Raw genomic sequence first — 18320 nt, 5'->3', positions numbered from 1 at the left:
TCATGCTCTGTCTCTCTCTGTCTCAAAAATAAATAAAGGTTAAAAAAAAATTAAAAAAATAAATAAATAAACATTAAAAAAAAAACAAACGAGGGCCATGCCTTTAAATTGATATGGAGTGATTTCCAGGATATGTAACAACATAAAAAACTGCTTTCAAGTATACATAGCAGGCTCCCTTTTATGTGAGAAAGGAGGGTAAATTAGAAAACCACATGGGCAGATATAAACGAACATTTGCTTGTTTCTTGCAAAGGAAAGCCAGAAACTAGTGGGGTCGGTGACCTACAGGGAGTGGAGGGGAAGTACAGGAGGGGCATTTCCAACATACCTTTTTGCACATCTTGACTTTTAGAATTCTACGTATTCAAACAATCCAATCCACAGGGATGGGAAGAAAAAAAACAAAAACAAAAACAGAAACAAAAACTAAAAGCCAAGAGAAATACCTGAGCCCAACCATACTTCAGGTGAAGTACAAAAATCACACTGAAGGGCGGGACAGAACTCATCCAAGTAACTTCTGAACACGGTACTCTGACCGGATATCCTCCGTCAAAGGAAAAGTGGAGAACTACATACACACAGATCTTGGCGTCTTCTCGGGGTGACACCTGGTGGAGACACCATCCCCCCGTCCTACCTGTCACTTGGAGACACAGACCTAGGGTCTAGGACAGTCCTTCTCGAAGGGTGGTCCCGAGACCGCCAGCATCACTTGGGGAATCCTTAGAAATGCAACCTCTCCAGCCCCACCTGGACCTACAGGCTCATCTGAAACCCTGGGGCCCAGGAATCTGCATTTTAACAAGCGTTCCAGGTGACTCTGATGCACCTAAGCCCCCAGGTGACGCTCATGTTTGAGAAGCGCTGTCTACAGCTCCAAACACAACCAGTGGGACTTTCATATTAAGAGAGAGAGAGGGGGGAAAAAGGCCGTACCACAGTAGCCTTCTCCTATCTTACAGATGAGGAAATTTCGCCAAAGAGAAGGGACTCCCAAGACCACACGGCCAACAAGTGGCTAGAACTAGGGGCCAGAACTCCAAATTTTGAGCTCCTTGTGTATACTCTTTCTGCACACACAAAAATCACAAAATGCCATGTTAATACAACCTTCAGTCTTCTCTCCCCTGGAAATGTTTGCTGTAACTTTTGCTAGCACCTACCTGGATCTCTCTTCAGAATCCGATCAAAGGCACGCTCCTGTGAAGGCTTAGACCCCTCCACCTTCCCCATCCTCGAAGCTTCCCCTTTTGGGGGTTAGAGCCACTGATGGGCCGGGGGCTCCCCGAGAAGCCTAACTATAAACGTGGAAGATGCCGGGGGGGTGAGGTGGGGGGGGGGAACGTGGGTCTGAAATACGCACCCTACCAGAGAGAGGAGGCATAATGGGGAATCTGACACCTTCCCACTTGGGAGCCCCCTCAGACTTTCTGGATGCTTCCACGAGCGCTCCCTCCGCTTACCTCTTGAGGAGCTGTGCCGTTGGAAAGGATGTCTAACAGGTCAGAAGAGGACAGAAAGTAAAACCTAGGGAAGGCAAGCCTTTTCGTATCCAGGTACTCTGCCAGGGCCTTCTCACACAGGTGCAATCTGAGGGCACAGACATAGGATTTTGTAATTAAGTTTGCTTGGGCGCATAGGTGCGTAGACACGACCCAAAGGCAGACAGAGGCAGGACACGGAACGCGTATGGAAATCAGTGCCAGAAACACTGAGGGTATTCGCGAATATACGCACTGGTGCATTTCCACCCAAACAAGCGCCTCTCATAATACCCCACGTTACCTAACATACCGGAAAATCGAAGCGCGCGCACGCACGCACACACACACACACACACACACTTGCTTGGATAGCTGAAGACAGTAAGGGTCTCAGAGAATGGGGAAAAGTCACCATCACCTTCCCCGGTATAAAGGCGGGGGACGGGGGGGAAGCAAGCAGACCATCACCTGCTCTGAAGACCTTCCAGTTTTTCGTAAAGACCTGGTTTATTGGTGGCCTCCACGACATTTGGAGTTTTCTGGGCATCGTAAGCCAGCTCTTTAAAGTCCACGTCAATGCCTTCAAATCTTTCAGAATCCTGAAATTGAAACGTGGGGGGAGGGGCGCTTGGGTGGCTCACTCCGTTAAGCGGCTGACTTTGGCTCAGGTCATGGTCTCATGGTCCGTGAGTTCGAGCCCTGTGTCGGGCTCTGTGCTGACCGCTCAGAGCCTGGAGCCTGTTTTGGATTCTGTGTCTCCCTCTCTCTGACCCTCCCCCTTTCATGCTCTGTCTCTCTCTGTCTCAAAAATAAATAAACGTTAAAAAAAATTTTTTTTAAAAAAACGTGGGGGGAAATTCACCACCGCTTTCTCAGACTCGAAGAAGGTCCCCTCATCTGCAGCAATTCAGAAGCAGAAACCGGTCCTTGGGGGAGGCCCTAAAAACTTCAACAAGGAAACACTCTTGGCTTGAAACAGCAGTTCCTGCACATTTGGGCCACAAAATCCCTCCCTCTGTGTTTTGCAAAAATCGGCGAGGAGTGCAAAGAGCTTTTTGCGTACGTGGCTAATATAGCCCTCAGTGCATTTTCTCCGTTGGAAGCTGACGTTGACAGATTGAAAAAATATTTTGTTAATTCATTTGAAGAGTAATGATATTAAGCCCACGATGGTAACCTGATAATATACTTCTCTCTAACATAATTGTATTTTCCAAAACAAAATAACTTAGAGAGGAGGTGACATTGTTTTTTTGTTTTTTCCTCCCCAAAGTTAATGTCTGACTTGGAACGTGACCAGGTTTTCTTTCCTGCTCTGCATTCGATCTGTCGTGATGTCACGTATCATAGAGCCTCTGGGGAACTCCCGTGTGCGCCCGGGAAAATCTGAGCGGAAAACAGCATCTTAGCGCTATTCTTAAGACAGCTTTGACCCTGAGGATCCCCTACAAAGGTCAGTGTCCCCAGACCATACTTTGAGAACCGTCGGCATAAAACACACACTTCCTACATCAGGTGGACGGCGGGCAGGTCCGCTGCCTTCCCTGGGTCCGTGCTAAAGTTTACGTAACCAAAGCAAGACGTTCTTCGGCAAACGTGAGGTCAAACGAATCAGTTACCACCGTGTCCTTCAAACACACACAGTGAGGAACAACATCACTGACATGGTCGAGACAATAATATGTGCAGAGTTTAGCTCAACACCTGGCACCTGGCGAGAGCTTGTGGTATTTTTAGTACATGGCAACGATCACAACGGTATATGCTGTGTGCACTGTTCAGTTACATCCCTGAAGTAGGTTCTGGTATTTGTCCCGGTTCGCGGGAGGAAACCAGGGCACAGGGAGGTTAAGCAACTTGCCCAAGGTCCCACAGCTCCAAGAGACAGAGCTGGAACTCAGCCTGCCCCGCCCACCTGGGTCTGCTCCGAACATCTTCAATCCACACCCCTCTCCAAGAAGATTTAGAAATAGGGGGGCTGGGGACAATATGTTTGCTCAGTGAGGTATCTTGTTCCCGTGAGAGGTGCGGAAGTCTCGAGGTTTCATCAGAAGTATGAAGTACGGAGCACGAGTGCTCCCATGGAAAGAGCTGGAAAGAAAATTGATATCCTGCAGAAGGCAACTGTACAGAAATGCCTGTGTGTGTCAAGCCAAGTTGGGAAATGTTTCTAATGAATGAAAATAGTTACTAGTTAGGGTGTAAGATTATGACCGGTTTTATCATGTTTTCAAATTGTCTCTTATTGCACTGTTAATACAAAAAAAAAAAATTAAATGTGTTCGCATACTTCACACACAAACCCTTGCCACTGAGAAGTTAATGACACCAATTCTTTCTGGTGCATAGTTGGGAGTTCTCAGATGCCTCCTCAGAGTCTCTACCAAAGTCTCCACTGATTTCCATGCCCCGCCCCCCCAATTAAACCTGCTCTTCTCCAGTCACTAGCACTGCAGAGAAAGAAAATCTGGCTTATTCCATGTGGCCTGATGACAACCTATCAGAATTGTTTTCTGTTTTTTTATTTAAAAAAAAATTTTTGTTGTTGTTGTTTATTTATTTATTTTTGAGAGAGACAGACAGAACGTGAGTGGGTTAGGGGCAGAGACAGAGGGAGACACAGAATCCGAAGCGGGCTCCAGGCTCCGAGCTGTCGGCACAGAGCCCGACGCGGGGCTCGAACTCATGAACCGCGAGATCGTGCCCTGAGCCGACTGAGCCACCCAGGCGCCCCAGTTTTCTGCTGTCTTTCGTTCTGCATGTACAACCTTCCATCTGCAGTCGGACATTAGATATGCTTTTTGAGGGGCGAGCTGGAAAAATACAAAGTTTTGACGGGGGGGCGCTTCAACTTTTAAGGGAGGTCTGCACAATGTGTGACGTTTTGGAAACAAACTGATTTGTAGGCAAAGAGCTTTCTGTGCTGAGGGGGTACAGAGAAACAGAGAACTCTGCAAAAAAAAAAAAAATCCAATGAATATGAATCCACTGAGAGGTGGGTAAGTTAATGGCACATTAATTAAGACAAATTAGAAGGGGCAATCAACCACAGGGAAGGTAGTAATGAGAAGAATGTATAGTTCAGAGAAGTTCGCTGCTGAGGATTTATTTAGCTGCAGACTGGTGTTTCGCAGGCGGTACAGGCCAGAGGTCTGCAGGGTGCCTCACGGCTCAAGAAGGAACTTGAATTTGCCCGGAAACAAATGCTCACTCCCAGTTGACAACTGCACTGTAATTGTGGAGCGGCTCGTGACTGGCTCGTCCCAAACTTCAGGAGCTGATAGCCTCCATCTCCTTTCTTTCTTTTTTTCAACGTTTATTTTTGAGACAGAGAGAGACAGAGCATGAGCAGGGGAGGGGCAGAGAGGGAGGGAGACACAGAATCCGAAACAGGCTCCAGGCTCTGAGCTGTCAGCACAGAGCCCGACGCGGGGCTCGAACTCACGGACCGCGAGATCATGACCTGAGCCGAAGTCGGACGCTTAACCGACCGAGCCACCCAGGCGCCCCTCCATTTCCTTTCTTAAATACACGTTAGAACAACACCAATCGACCCTCCTTTCTTTTTCCCAGCCATCCAGGGACACACTGATGGGTGTGCATTTCCCCTTCTCTCTTTCCCTCTGCCTGACTTGTGGCGGCTTGGGAGGCCGATGTTCGTTGCAGGTGCCTTCGAGTGGAGGCAAGACCAGGCAGAGGAGGACAGGGTCTAGAGGACCGCGTAGACGGGGGGCGCCTCCCTCGACTCGGGAAAGGGAGCAGAGCGAGCGGGATTTCCTTAGCAGGTACCTGGGGCAGCTGAGCCCGGATGTCTTCGGATCCCATGAATATACTTTCCAGGTGAGACCACGTGCGCTGCACGTCGAACCAGGTGGAGATGACGGCGTCGGCCGTGGACAGCCTCTTCTGCCAGCCGGACACCTCCTCCAGGAAGAAGGCAACGTGCTTGGACGTCATCAGGTTCTGCAGCTGGACTTGGTTGTCCTCCAGGAGCTCGAGGAGGTCCTCGTCCGACCGCAGCTGGGGGACGCCGGTCCGCGGGTGGGGCTCGTACCGGAATTCCAGGCCGGCCCAGGTGGCGCACAGCTCCGTCAAGGTCTCCTCCGTGCCCATCTCTTTCACGGCCTTGTCCGCGATGCTCCGCACCTCGTCCTCAAAATGGTGCAGCTGGACCCGCAGGAGGTCTGCCAGGGTGGTGCCCTCGTCCACGGTGAAGCTCACGCCCGTGGCCTGCACCAGCTGCCTCCAGTGCCGCTCCCGGATGGCCGGACTCTGCAGCTCGGCCACCGCCCGCAGGGAGCTCAGAGCGTCCGACACGGTGCTCTCCAGGCCCGCGAACGCGTCCCAGGCCCTGACCTCCTTGTCCAGGTTCCGGATGCACCTGGCGAACCGTTTACACTCCCGGTCCATGGCCTCCACGTTGACCTCCCTCCACGGGGCCGTCTCCCAGGCATGGATGCTGGAGGTGACCATCCCTATCGTGTCCCAGAGCTCCTTCAGCAGGCAGACTTCCCGCCTGCACTGGTTCAGCTGCTTGTAGTTGGGAATGCTGACCTCAAACAAGGCAGCAGACTCCGAGATGGAGGCCAGGGTCAGCTCCATCTGTCGGATCTCCGTGTGCCTGGCGTCCAGCTCTCGGTGAGGGTTGACGCTGTCGAACCTACGAAACAAAAACGTGTTCCTTCCGGTGAGTCGGGCGCACGGGGGCTCGTGTCCCGGAATCGCCAGGGTCACGCCAGCTCAAATCTTTAAACACCTGGTATTCTAGCCACGAACGGTAACTGGCACCGAAGCCCGGGAAGAAAAAGGCACTCGGGGTGGGTTGGGGGGGGCGGGGTAAGCGCGCACAGCTGGAGAAAAGACAGTTCAAGGGGAACAGGAGGCTTGGATCTTCTCTTCACACCTGAGAAGGGAAAACTAGTCTCCTTTTCTGCTGCTCCCCGGTCCCCCATCCAGGGATGAAGGGGACCATCCCTTTGTTCAAGCTCCCTTTGGACTGTGCTTTTGCGCACTGGCTCCCAGAGCACCTGACACAGAGGAACACGGTCACGTTCCCGCAGGTGCTGTAAAGCCAGAGCTCCCGCCAGGACTATGCGTGGTAGGCGGTCTTTAGGTGAGAGGGCTGGCATCTAGAAGTCCTACCCTACACTCCCTCTGGGGCACTGGCTCTCAGTCTGGGTGACATGTTAGAATTTGCCGGAAGTTTTGAATGCTCTCCGTGCCCAGGCTGCTCCCCAGTCCAGTGAAATCAGGCTCTTTAGGGGTGAGACCCAGGCGCAGCTTGCCGGGTGGTTCCAGCGTGCCAGGTTGGCGTCCTTGACTGTGGGGAAGCTCACGTGGGTGGCCTGTGACGCCTCCAGGCAACGGCACTGCCACGTTTGGGAACCACGGATAGAGGACCTTGAAGACCGAGCACAGAGACCTCACCAGGGCCCTGTGCAGTCATCGTGCTGCTCCTTTGCTAGGGGCCTCAAGTCAGACTCCTCTTCTTAAGTCCTCCCTCCAAGTTGTCCTTGATCTCGAGCCTTAGACCACTCTGGCCTGCTCTCTCCTGAATCCTGGGTGCCTCTGGTTCTTCACCCGACTTCTATCTCTGCGCTGTGCCCAGCTTTATGGTTTTTCTTCATAGGCCCCCACCCTCTTTTCTCTCTAGTGCTCACGGCAGGCATCCACTGCCCCCTCTGAGCCTCCCCAGTGCTCGCCTGCTTCACAGCCCTACCTTTCCAGAACTGCGTTCCCGGCCTGGCCTCTCTCCTCCAACATCAGCACCCCACATGCAGGGGCATCTGGCTGGCTCAGTCCATGGAGCACGCAACTCTTGATCTTGGGGTTGTAAGTTTGAGCCCCATGTTGGGTGTGGAGAGGACTTAAAATCTTGAAAGGAAGGAAGGAAGGAAGAAAAGAACGAACGAACGAACCTGACGTGCAAAGGAACCCATGTGGGCAGATAACGTTTCTTTGGTCAGGAGCACGTGGAACCCAAGTGTGTAAGGAGCCTCTCGTTTTCCTCCCCATCACCAACTCTGGTTTCTTCTCTCTGTGCGCCTGGAGGGCCAATTTGGGGGCACCGCGACTTAAGGGGGAATACCACGTTCCTCTAAGATCAAAATAAGGTATCATGGGCTTCATCATCAAGGGGAAAGTTGAGGGCAAATGAGGGATTTAAAGAACCGGTCGTTTCCTCCAGTCTAGCATGTGTGTGCGTGCCCACGCACACGTACGTACGTATGCTCGTGTATGTTAGTTGGGTGGTGGAGTGTGGAGGGGAGGACGGCATACGACGTCTTTTTCTTGAACTGCCTCTCCTCTCAGTTGTCTTTGGAAATATCTGACTTGACGGATGGAAAGTAATCCTAATTAAAGCCATTTACCTGAACTGCTCGCCACTTAAGCCTAATTACCATGCAACACAATAACAGTTATGCATCCCATTAAATCAGTGTCAGATTAACTTTGATGCTTGCTACGTTTGATTCTGCTGGTTCCATCTAAATGGTTTTTGGCTTCTGTGCTACGGTTGTGGACTTGTCTTCAGAGGATGAGGCCGAACATCATGGCGTGTCTTCGCTGGTCTCCGTCCCCCCCAGGGTTCCGGAACAGGACTGGAGGTTGAAGTTCTCAGAGCTGAAGGGGGACCTTTGTCTGTCTAGGCAAGGAGCTTCCTCCCCCCCCCCCCCCCCAGGAGAGGAGTGGAAAAAGAACCAGAAGGAAAGAAATGTAATGTCCTCATGGCAAGTGGTCCGGCAGGAAAGATCAAGTGCACGGCTGTTTTTTTTCTCCTTATTCTTCATTTCCAAAGACTGATTGTTGGAGTGTGTAGGTTCTACTTTTTATCTTGACTGGAGCGACTTGGAAGGCGAATTTAGCTTCTTGCTGTTGGTACGAGATCCTTGTGGGCCAACGTCTAAAAGCCCACATTCTGTTTAATCTACGAATGGCGTATATAATTCAGGAATAACTTACGAGGGAAGTCGTGAGCTCTCGGGGTGTTCGGGGCACACACAGGAGAAAATGAATGGTCTTTCTAACCATTCTTTCCTTAGCACATGCGAACACCCTGAAATCAACAGCAGCACCCCAGATGTCTGTCAGAGGCGATTACTTGTCAGACCTACTCCTGAGGTCGTCTACTGCGTGGTGTAATTTTTGTTTATGGTTTAAATTTGTGGACAGTCATTTCCTGCAGCTGAGCACACATAAAAGTTAATTTGGCCTAAGTGGTGAAAAGAATCCCAAGACACGAGGGCAGGTAACCCTCTTCCCATTTCAAAACTCTGGTGCACACCATCAGGATGTTCACAGCCCTGATTAATGTGCCTAATAAGCTGGAAGCGGTTCTCCGAATCCTAGGGGAGCGATACAGTAGGAGAACAAGAAAGCAATTGGAGGGAACGCGGTGCAGTAAGTCTTTGAAATTGAAACAATAATGCAAAAGTATTTTAATCTAAGGAGAGAAATGCCTGCCATGTCTGGATGAATAAAATTATAATGGAGAGAAATGGAAATTCGGCACTTGTGCGTACGATCTCAGAAGAATGATCGACTCGGGCCCGGCCCAGACGTAGGTGTGTGTGGAGGGAGGGGGAGGAATGAGTGATTTAAATTAATTCTGGGGAAGCCAGTGGGTGGTAAATGTTTAACCTCAGAACCACACCTGCGTGTTCAAAACCAAACACACCCCTGCTTGGTACCTGACGGGAATCTTAAGACTCAACTCAGCCGAACCGAGCCTGGGGTCTTTCAGTTCTTCCCCATCGGTGGCCCCCACCTTGGTGAGCAGTGAAAGAGTGCCTCGCACTTAGTGGTCTAGGATAGAAGACAGAGAACTGTACCAGTCTCTCCTCCTTGCTCACCTCTCGTACCCAATCAACACACCTATTCCCCTCCCAGATCTCTCCAATCTGTCCTCTCTCCATTGTCAATGCCATCGCATCAGTCCATGGGGACTGCTTCTCTCCTGGGCTGCCGCCGTCACCCTCCCACCGAGCACTCGGCCCTGAGTGGGTCTCGCTCCACCCCGTGCTCCGCAGCCACAGGCCAGTGGTGTTCACACCACGTTGTCCTCATGCTTAGGCTCCTCAGTGGTTGATCATGGTCAGAATCTGGTTCCGTGAACCGCTCTGTTCTCACCCCCATTTCCAGCATCCCAGCCATGCACACATGGGGCCATCCAACTGTTCCTCACGTTTTCACCCTTTGGTGCCTTTGAGTGTTCTGCTTCCTATGCCTGGAATAACCTCACCTCCAACTTCTTTTCCCAATGGCTAATCCTCCCTTTCCCACTGGCTCAAGCACCATCTCCAACAGGGGGTGTGAACTCCCTCCTTGGGGGAGGTTAAAGTTGGCCACCCAATGAACGTGTCTTTTGCTTTACTTTTTCTGTTTTTATTTAAAAAATTTTTTAATGTTTTTATTTATTTTTGAAGGAGAGAGAGAGACAGAGCATGAGTGGGGGAAGAGCAGAGAGAGCGGGAGACAGAATCTGAAGCAGGCTCTGTGCTCTGAGCTGTCAGCACAGAGCCTGACACGGGGCTCGAACTCACAAACCGTGAGATCATGACCTGAGCCGAAGTTGGAGGCTTAACTGACTGAACCACCCAGGCACCCCTGTTTTTGTTTTTTTGAGAAAGAGAGAGTTCTGGGGTGAGGGGCAGAGGGAGAGAGAGGGAATCTTAAGCAGGCTCTATGCTTAGCATGGAGACCAACGCAGGGCTCTATCCCACAATGCTGGGACCATGACCTGAGCTGAAATCAAGAGTCAGATGGGGGGGTGCCTGGGTGGCTCTGTCAGTTGAGCGTCCAACTTTGGCTCAGGTCATGATCTCACAGTCTGTGGGTTCGAGCCCTGCGTCGGGCTCTGTGCTGGCAGCTCAGAGCCTGGAGCCTGCTTTGGATTCTGTGTCTCCCTCTTTGCCACTCCCCCACTCATGCTCTCTGTCTCAAAAGTAAACATTAAAAACATTAAAAAAAAAAAAAAAAGAGTCAGATGCTCAATCAACTGAGCCACCCAGGCGCCCCTCCAATGAATGTGTCTAAGCACTCATTTTTGAAATTGTCTCTGAGGTTAGAAAGTATGGGTTGTTTTTTTTTTTTTTTGAGCGTGTATTATCTTAAAATCCCAGCACAATATCCTTTTTTGGTGACCCTGTTGTTGAGACCACGACCTCTGCTGCTCTGCGGAAGCCTGAATCGTGTGAATGAATCAGATGAACTAGAAGAACAGGGTGAAGCTGAACTTGTCTCAGGACTGCGACATGTTTGTGGGAGAGCTAACGATGAGCACTTCCTTTCTCCAGCTACTGAAGAGACAACAGACACCGTGCAAGCAAGACCGAGGACCCTCTTTCCTCACGCCTGCTGCACTGGGCTATCTGGAAAGCTTTGCTTTCTCTAGTTGTTGCGCACGACAGTACCCAAAGGGAGTGTACCTTCAAGAAAGCTCTCTCGATCGTTCACGGAATCCGGCTGCCAGCCGACTGAAAACACTAATGGTCTCCGCTGAGCTGTAGCTCACCGAGATCAAGTGCTTTGGCTAAGAAAGCCGTGGGTAGACAACCTTGGTCTCGATGTGGGAAAGACAACCGGTTCTGTGCCATGGCATCATTCCTTAAGGTCAGGAAGACTGCGCTCAAGGTTAGGACACTGAGCCAGAGAAGGCCACTGGAGCATGGAGACATTCCTTTTGCTCCGAGGGGACAGTCTGCCTCCGGACTTTAAGAGCTGTGGAAAGTCCTTGAATCCGAATATGAGGAGTTAGCCAATTACTACGAAGTCAGGGAGCTCAGCTCGGAATATGCTGATACAGCTCAGAGTTAACAACTACAGGAAGAAGTAAGACTTGAACACGAAGAAACTCAACCCAAGCAACCAGACATCAACCGGCACCTGACAGGCTTCAGGAGCCTAATGAGATACTTTCTTTCTCCTCCTCAAAGACAAGATCAGTGTGAGCTTAACCTGCAACATAATCAGCAACAGAAACTTGCACTCGCAGAGGAATGTGCCAGGGTCTGCATTTTAGAAACTCTTAAATGATCTAAAAGTGAAGGCACCAGAATTAAAACCCTTTGCCATACACACAGCCTTAAAATGTCAAACACACAGATTTGCATACACCGAGCCCAGAAAGACAACAAGCCTTGAGTTGATTCCCACTAAGATTCCCTTCAGCCATAAATCCACGATTCTGCTCCAGTCCTGATGTTTTCTTGCGGAGAAGAAGAACGCATCACAATTGAAGTAATGTTTGGCTTTCCATGCTGCTGTGAGCAGCTCTTTTCAAAGTGTTCTCTTGCAAGGCCTCATCTGCATGTCAAATTAACAGATGCGGATTTGGAAAACCCAGCTCAGAGAAGCAATATCCACCCAGCCGGCAGATACGGGTGCTAAGAAAGAAAACAAACTCAATCGCAGCCACCACGTTACAAAATGCCACCAGTCGATCAACACACGTACGCGACCTAACTACGAAGGAGGGATACCGCGTTTTCAACGGGTACGCAAAATCACACCAGCAAATGGACGTCGTGTCCTCCCGAGCAGTTATCCGGAGTTCCATTTGGGAAAACATTTCACCACGTATCTTTGGGACCCTTCTCTTGGAAAAATTTGTAAGGGACAGTGGAGGCAAAGATATTAGTGTCTTTTCCTCTCTTTCTTACGGCTGTTGCCGTGGGTGTGATTGTTAACGCTAAGCAAGTATCACACAGCTCCATAACCCAACTCCCTCGCCAGCTTTGGCTCTGCGTGATCGGTGTTAAAATTCAAATATCCAATTGCATGTCCAAAGGAGAGTCAAGAGAATATGTCTCAGACTCTGAAAGAACAGTCCCCAAAGAGTTTCACCAATGTGTGGTGCAACAGATGTTTCCTTGGAGCAAGGGCACGGCTCCAAAGACAATTATGCTAAAGGGATGTGGACTCTACTGGAATTTTACGCCCTGGCACGATTGCTTCAAAGGGAACCAGTTACTTCCCCATAGGGCAGCAAGGCTCAAACTTGGCTGCGCAGTGGAAGCACCTGAGGACCTTTACAAAGTACTGGAGGTCTTGTCCCCAGGTTGCTCTGTGAGATAGACTGGACACTGGAAATTTTAGAAGCTCCCTGGGTGATTTTAAAGTACAGCCAATATGGCGGCACACGGCTCTAGGGTCTGTTCTTCACATGTCCGTCCTATGCAGAGTTTACCCATCTGTTCCCTGCCTCGTGAAACACTCGTCTCGTTCTCTCTAGCCCCAGGTACGGTAATTGGGAGATAGGAGCCACTCGGTGTACGTTTGGGGAGTGGCGAATAGGAACAGGTAGGCCGTGCCCGTGCGCCATGCTGGGCGACCGACAGTTCTGATCTGCCTGGAACAGGGAATCTTCTCTGGATGTGAGACTTCCAGCGCTAAAACCAGAACAGCCGAGGGAAAACCAGGATGGTTGGTCATCTTAGTGCCAGATACTACGCTAAATACTTGCAAAGATTACTTCTTTTTCTTTTAAGCTCATTTATTTATTGGGGCACCTGGGTGGCTCAGTCGGTTAAGCATCCGACTCTTGATCTGGGCTCAGGTCACGATCTCACAAGTTCATGACATCAAGCCCTGCGTGGATTCTCTCCCTCTTGGGATTCTCTGCCTTTCTCTTTCTCTCTGTTCCTTCTCCATTTGTGCAGTCTCTCAAAATAAACTTAAAAATATTTTTAAAAATAGTTTATTCTGAGAGAGCATAAGCAGGAGAGAGGCAGAGAGAGAGGATCCCAACCAGGTTCCATGCTGTCAGCACAGAGCCCGACGCAGGGCTCGAACTCGTTAACCACGAGATCATGACCTCAGCCAAAACCAAGAGTCGGACGCTTAACTGACTGAGCCACCCAGGCGCCCCACAAAGATTACTTCTTAATTCTGTCAACAACCTTATGAGATGGATACTATCATGAACCCCATTTTACAGGCAAGGGAACTAAAGCTCAGAGCTGGTGAGCTTCCTGACACAGAGTAAGTCATAGACTTGTGAGTAGACGCAAGGCGGCCTGAATCCAGAGTCCACATGCTTAATCATTACGCCGTATTTCCTTCCGCTAACGTTGTGATGGTTGGTTGTTTTTTTTGTTTTTTTTTTTTTTTGGCTTCATTTGTTGCTTTAGCGTGTTGTCTCCCTGTGTGATGTTGTTTTTTCTGGGTAAGTGCCCTTGACAGTTAAAAGGTTTGTCACTCTTCACCAGCATGGCGTTTTCCAGCGTGGAGACGTCTAAGCTCGTCCGTCCAAAACCGTAGAGGAAACCCGGCAGGGATCTCAGCGAGGGAACCAGAAAGTGAGTCATGGAACTGGAGTAAGGGAGGGGACCCATCTCAGCTGGTGCATCAGCAGACACGGGACACTGAGAACCAGCTTGTTCTCCTGGTTGGAGCCACCGACGCTGAGCAGAGGACCAGGCACAGACCCCTGGTACACTTCTCCACCAAGGTAGGAGTCGTGCGAAACTCGCGTGTGCACAATGTGAGCACGTGTGAATGGGGTCATTCGTCCTATAGTTGTTTTAAGTAAAGACCCCTTATCATGAGTGGGGAGGGGTCTGAGCATTACTAAGCAAAGAGAGACAGAAATCCTTCACCATAAATCCTTCCTTTTTTTTTAATATTTATTTTTGAAAGAGACAGAGTGGGAGTGGCAGGATGCAGAGAGAGAGGGAGACACAGAATCTGAAGCCAAATCCAGGCTCTGAGCCGTCAGCACAAAGCCCGACACGGGGCTCGAACTCACCATGAGATCGTGACCTGAGCCACAGTCAGATGCTTAACTGACTGAGCCACCCAGGCGCCCCTCAAATCCTTCCTTCCGTCTTCCAAAGTGCCTTCCAAAATTATTTCAAAATGCTACCAGCCACTTTCTTAAACCAAAAGGACACGAGTCTGTGGGTATTTAGAATACTAGTGGCTTTGTAAAATACCTTGTGATTTTTATCACATACAGTTCGGGGACACAGAACTTTGAGACTTTTTTTTTTTTAAGTTTATCTATTTGAGAGGGAGGGAGACAGAGGGAGAATCCCAAGGAGGCTCTGAGCTGTTGGCACAGAACCCGACACAGGGCTCGATCTCATAAACCGTGATATCATGACCTGAGCCGAAATCAAGAGTCGGATGCTCGACCGACTGAGCCCCCCGGGCGCCTCTAGGCTTCTGTTTTTAAGGCACGGTGTTTGTACAACCCTTGGTCATCTCATACAGGGCTCTGCTCACATCAGCACCAGGTTCTAACCAGCCGATCTAAGTGGGAGGGAAGACTGGAAACAAGTCTTCCCCTGCTAGACGCCAGAAGATCCAAGAACTCAACCGAAAGACCCTCGGAAACCCAAAGATCTCCATGTTTAACAGAAAGGAGGCTGTGCTGACGCGGGGTGGGGGGGGGGGTCCATACCTGAAGGGAGCTTCCTTGCAGAATCGCTCCCAGAACTGCTGCTGTTCAACGTCAAAGGCTGAGCACCTCTGACGGAGGGTGGCCACCTCGTTCGCCTGCAGCGGGGCCACCTGCTGCCTCACAGCGATGGCTAGCTTCTTGACATTGTCCCACTGCTCAGGCAGCTCCTGCGAAGACGACCGCAGTCCGGTCAGACCCACGCTCTGCCCCCCCCCCCCCAATCGCCCGCAGGCCTGAAGCTGGACAGGTGCCCAGACGTCTTCATCAACGCTAGGATGCCACACTGTGATGTCACAGCACGGCGTGCCCGTCCCCTACAGTTCTGACCCATCTCCGTGGTCGCCTGTTTGCCTGGCTGTCATCTCCTTCTGACTCTGGCATATCCTTCCTGCCCTCAGCCTCTGACCCAGGAACCTGTGCCCTTTTTCTGTATTGCCTCAGAGTACTGCTTGACTGTTTTCTTTCAGGCCCCACATCCCCTTAAGGTCATCTTAACACTTCTCAGACTTGCTTTCCTTTCTCCGAATCAAAACTTTCAGTCATCCCTAAAAAAGAAGACACAAAACAAAACGAAACCACCAAAGCCCTTCACCCACACCAACTGTCCCATCTATCGCCGACATTGTGCCGTTTCGTGTTTACGGAGTTTCCGGAAGGCACTAGAGAGCGCGCAGCCATTACACGGACGGCTGCAGATCGCGAGCCTTGGGTCCTCACCCAGCCCCGTTTCTCATTCACCTCGCCCCAACCTCACCCCACTCTGCGGTCCAGAAGCTTTCCCTCTGTTTCTTTTATTCAGGAAACAAACTGTGCACTGACCTCCAGCTGCTTAAACACCGTTTCTGGCAATTCTTGTTCATAGGTCTTTAGCAGCTCAATAGTGTGCTTCAAGGGCTCGAACATCTCATCAGTGCTGTTCTGCCGCTCTTTCAGAGCCATAAGGTGCCCCATAATCTCCACCAATCCTTTGAAATCTCCTTTTTCAACTTTCTTGAGCATGCCGCTCTCGGTATTTCTTATAAACACTTCCAGGTCGGCCAAGCTAAGCAAAGCAAACAGAACGTGAAGAAGCCTTCCCCTCCCACGCCTCAAAAGGAAGGTTGATTTGTTTCCCCGACAGGAACAGCCATCATTGCCAAACACTTTCCATGTGCCTAGCACTGTGCATACACTAGACCCTGACGGTGACAATGCGGTCCTCTTCGGAAGGGTCACGGTCGTGTTTTCACAGCCGTGAAAGACAGAGACCGGGACCTCCGCGCCGGAGGAGAGAGGACACGTTAGTGGGGCGACTGGTGAAATGGGAAGGCGGCCTGTACATCAGAAACTAGTTCTACGCCAACATCAACTTTCTGGTTTTGATAACTACATTATGATTAGAGAAGATGGCATCATTTGAGAAAGCTCAGGGAAGGTACACGTGAGCTCTGTACGGTTTTGGCAACTTTTTTTTTTTTTTTTTTAAGTCTGACATTATTTCAAGGTGAAATTTAGGAAAAAAATTTCAAAACACTGGGAAAAAAAATATCATGGCCTCGAAAGTCATACCACACTTGGGTTTGATTTGGACACTCACTAGATGTGTAACCACGGCCAAGTCATTTGCCATCTCTGGGCCTCAGTTTCCTCACCTATATGATTGGAAAAACTCACTGGTTATGGTGGGAGTTAAGTGAGATTCAGTCTTTATTTCAAAAATATTTATTGAGCATCTATTACATAGAATGAGATAGATCAATGTATCAAATATTTGAGCCCAACCATGGCTCCAGTTTCTGAGGACAGAATGATAAATGAGAGAGGGGTGCCTGGGTGGCTCAGTCGGTTAAGCAGCTGACTTCGGGTTTGCGCCCTGCATGGGGCTCTATGCTGACAGCTCGGAGCCTAGAGCCTGCTTCGGATTCTGTGTCTTCCTCTCTCTGCCCCTCCCCCACTTGTGCTCTGTCTCTCAAAGTTGAATAAATGTTAAAAAAAAAATTAAAAAAAAAAGAATGATAAATAAGGGAAACGAAGGCTCTGACTTTATAAAGCGTACATTCTCATGGGAAAAATAGGAAACAAATCAATGAAATAAATTGTATAGTTTCACATGGCTTTGAGAGCTATAAGGGGACAGAGACTAAGGAGAGTCCAATTTTCTATGGAGTGGTCAGTGAAGGCCTTTCTACAGAGGTGCTATTTGAGCAGAAATGGAAATTGTGTGAAGGAGTAAGCCACAGAAAGAAACGGGAGAAGAGCTTTTAAGTACAGGGAACAGCATGAGTCAAGGCACCGAGGCTGGATTCAGTCTGACATATCTGAAGGAAGGGAGAAAGGTCAGCGGGCAGAAACAGAAGAGGAATCGGGGAATCACGGAGGAGGGGTGAGGGAATCAACAGGGGTCAGATGCTGCAGGGCCTTGTTTGCCAGGGCAAGGAGTCCAGATTTCATCATAAGCATGAGAAATCTGAGTTGGAGAAGTATGTTTTCAAAAAAAAAATTTTTTTTAATGTTTTATTTTTGAGACAAGGAGAGACAGAGCATGAGCAGGGGAGGGGCAGAGAGAGAGAGGGAGACACAGAATCCGAAGCAGGCTCCAGGCTCCAGGCTCCGAGCTGTCAGCACAGAGCCCAACGCAGAGCTCGAACCCACGAACCGTGATATCATTCATGACCTGAGCCGAAGTCGGACGCTCAACCAACTGAGCCACCCAGGCCCCGGAGAAGTAGATTTTCAAAAGACCTGTAGCTGGAGGAGAACAAGTTGTAGCCGGAGGTGGTGATGGTGGCATTGGATTTGGAGAGACAGGAATGGAAGCCAGGAGGGCATTTTGGGGCTCTAATGGTTGTGACAGAAGATGATGATGATGTTGACTTTGGCCTGGAAGGTGGACTGGAGCGGTGGTCAGGTTCAAGGTAATTTCACACGGAGATGCCATCTCCACTGATGGATTGGAGGGGAGACACGAGGGGATGAGAGAAATCAGTAACAACTCCTGGAGATGGGGTCAATGGTGATGACATGTATAGATTTGGGGAAGAACTGGCGAAGACTGGGTTTTTTTCGGACGGAGAAGGTGGAGGAGGAGTAAGTCTTAAACGTATTGTGTGTGAGATGCCTCACAGACACTGGACACCTAGGGGGGATATCTGTGGGTCAGTTGCCTGGAAGTCTTGAGTTCCGGAGAAGCTGAGGATGAAAATATAAATTGGGTAGTTATCGGCACACAGGTGCATTTACAGGGACGGGTTAGGTATCATCTGGAATAAGAATGTAGATAGAGTTCAGGATTGAGATTCCGGAAATGCTAACATCTTGATGCCTGGAAGAGGAGATGAGCCCAGCCAAAGAGACCAAGAGGGCACGGCCAGTGAGACCGAAGAAAAATAATAAAAGTGAGGTATCCCGAAAGCCACACGAAGAAGCTCTTTGGGAAAGACAGAATA

At 49.9% G+C, this 18320-nt stretch overlaps 1 protein-coding gene across 1 annotated transcript in view; it reads right to left on the bottom strand.

The window, feature by feature from the left end:
- Positions 1 to 18320, bottom strand: part of DNAH9 (dynein axonemal heavy chain 9) — a 333822-nt gene that overhangs the window by 242159 nt on the left and 73343 nt on the right. The window contains exons 18-22 of the mRNA XM_042917480.1: positions 15715 to 15937; positions 14896 to 15062; positions 5280 to 6150; positions 1959 to 2089; positions 1470 to 1596 (exon numbers count right to left, since the gene is read on the bottom strand). Coding sequence (XP_042773414.1) covers positions 1470 to 1596; positions 1959 to 2089; positions 5280 to 6150; positions 14896 to 15062; positions 15715 to 15937 — 1519 coding nt within the window. The remainder of the gene's footprint in view (positions 1 to 1469; positions 1597 to 1958; positions 2090 to 5279; positions 6151 to 14895; positions 15063 to 15714; positions 15938 to 18320) is intronic.

This window comes from Panthera leo, chromosome E1 (genome assembly GCF_018350215.1).
Source record: "Panthera leo isolate Ple1 chromosome E1, P.leo_Ple1_pat1.1, whole genome shotgun sequence".
Taxonomy (NCBI): Eukaryota; Metazoa; Chordata; class Mammalia; order Carnivora; family Felidae; genus Panthera; species Panthera leo.
The sequence above is the reverse complement of the archived record's forward strand: the minus strand, read 5'-3'. Positions and strand labels throughout refer to the sequence as shown.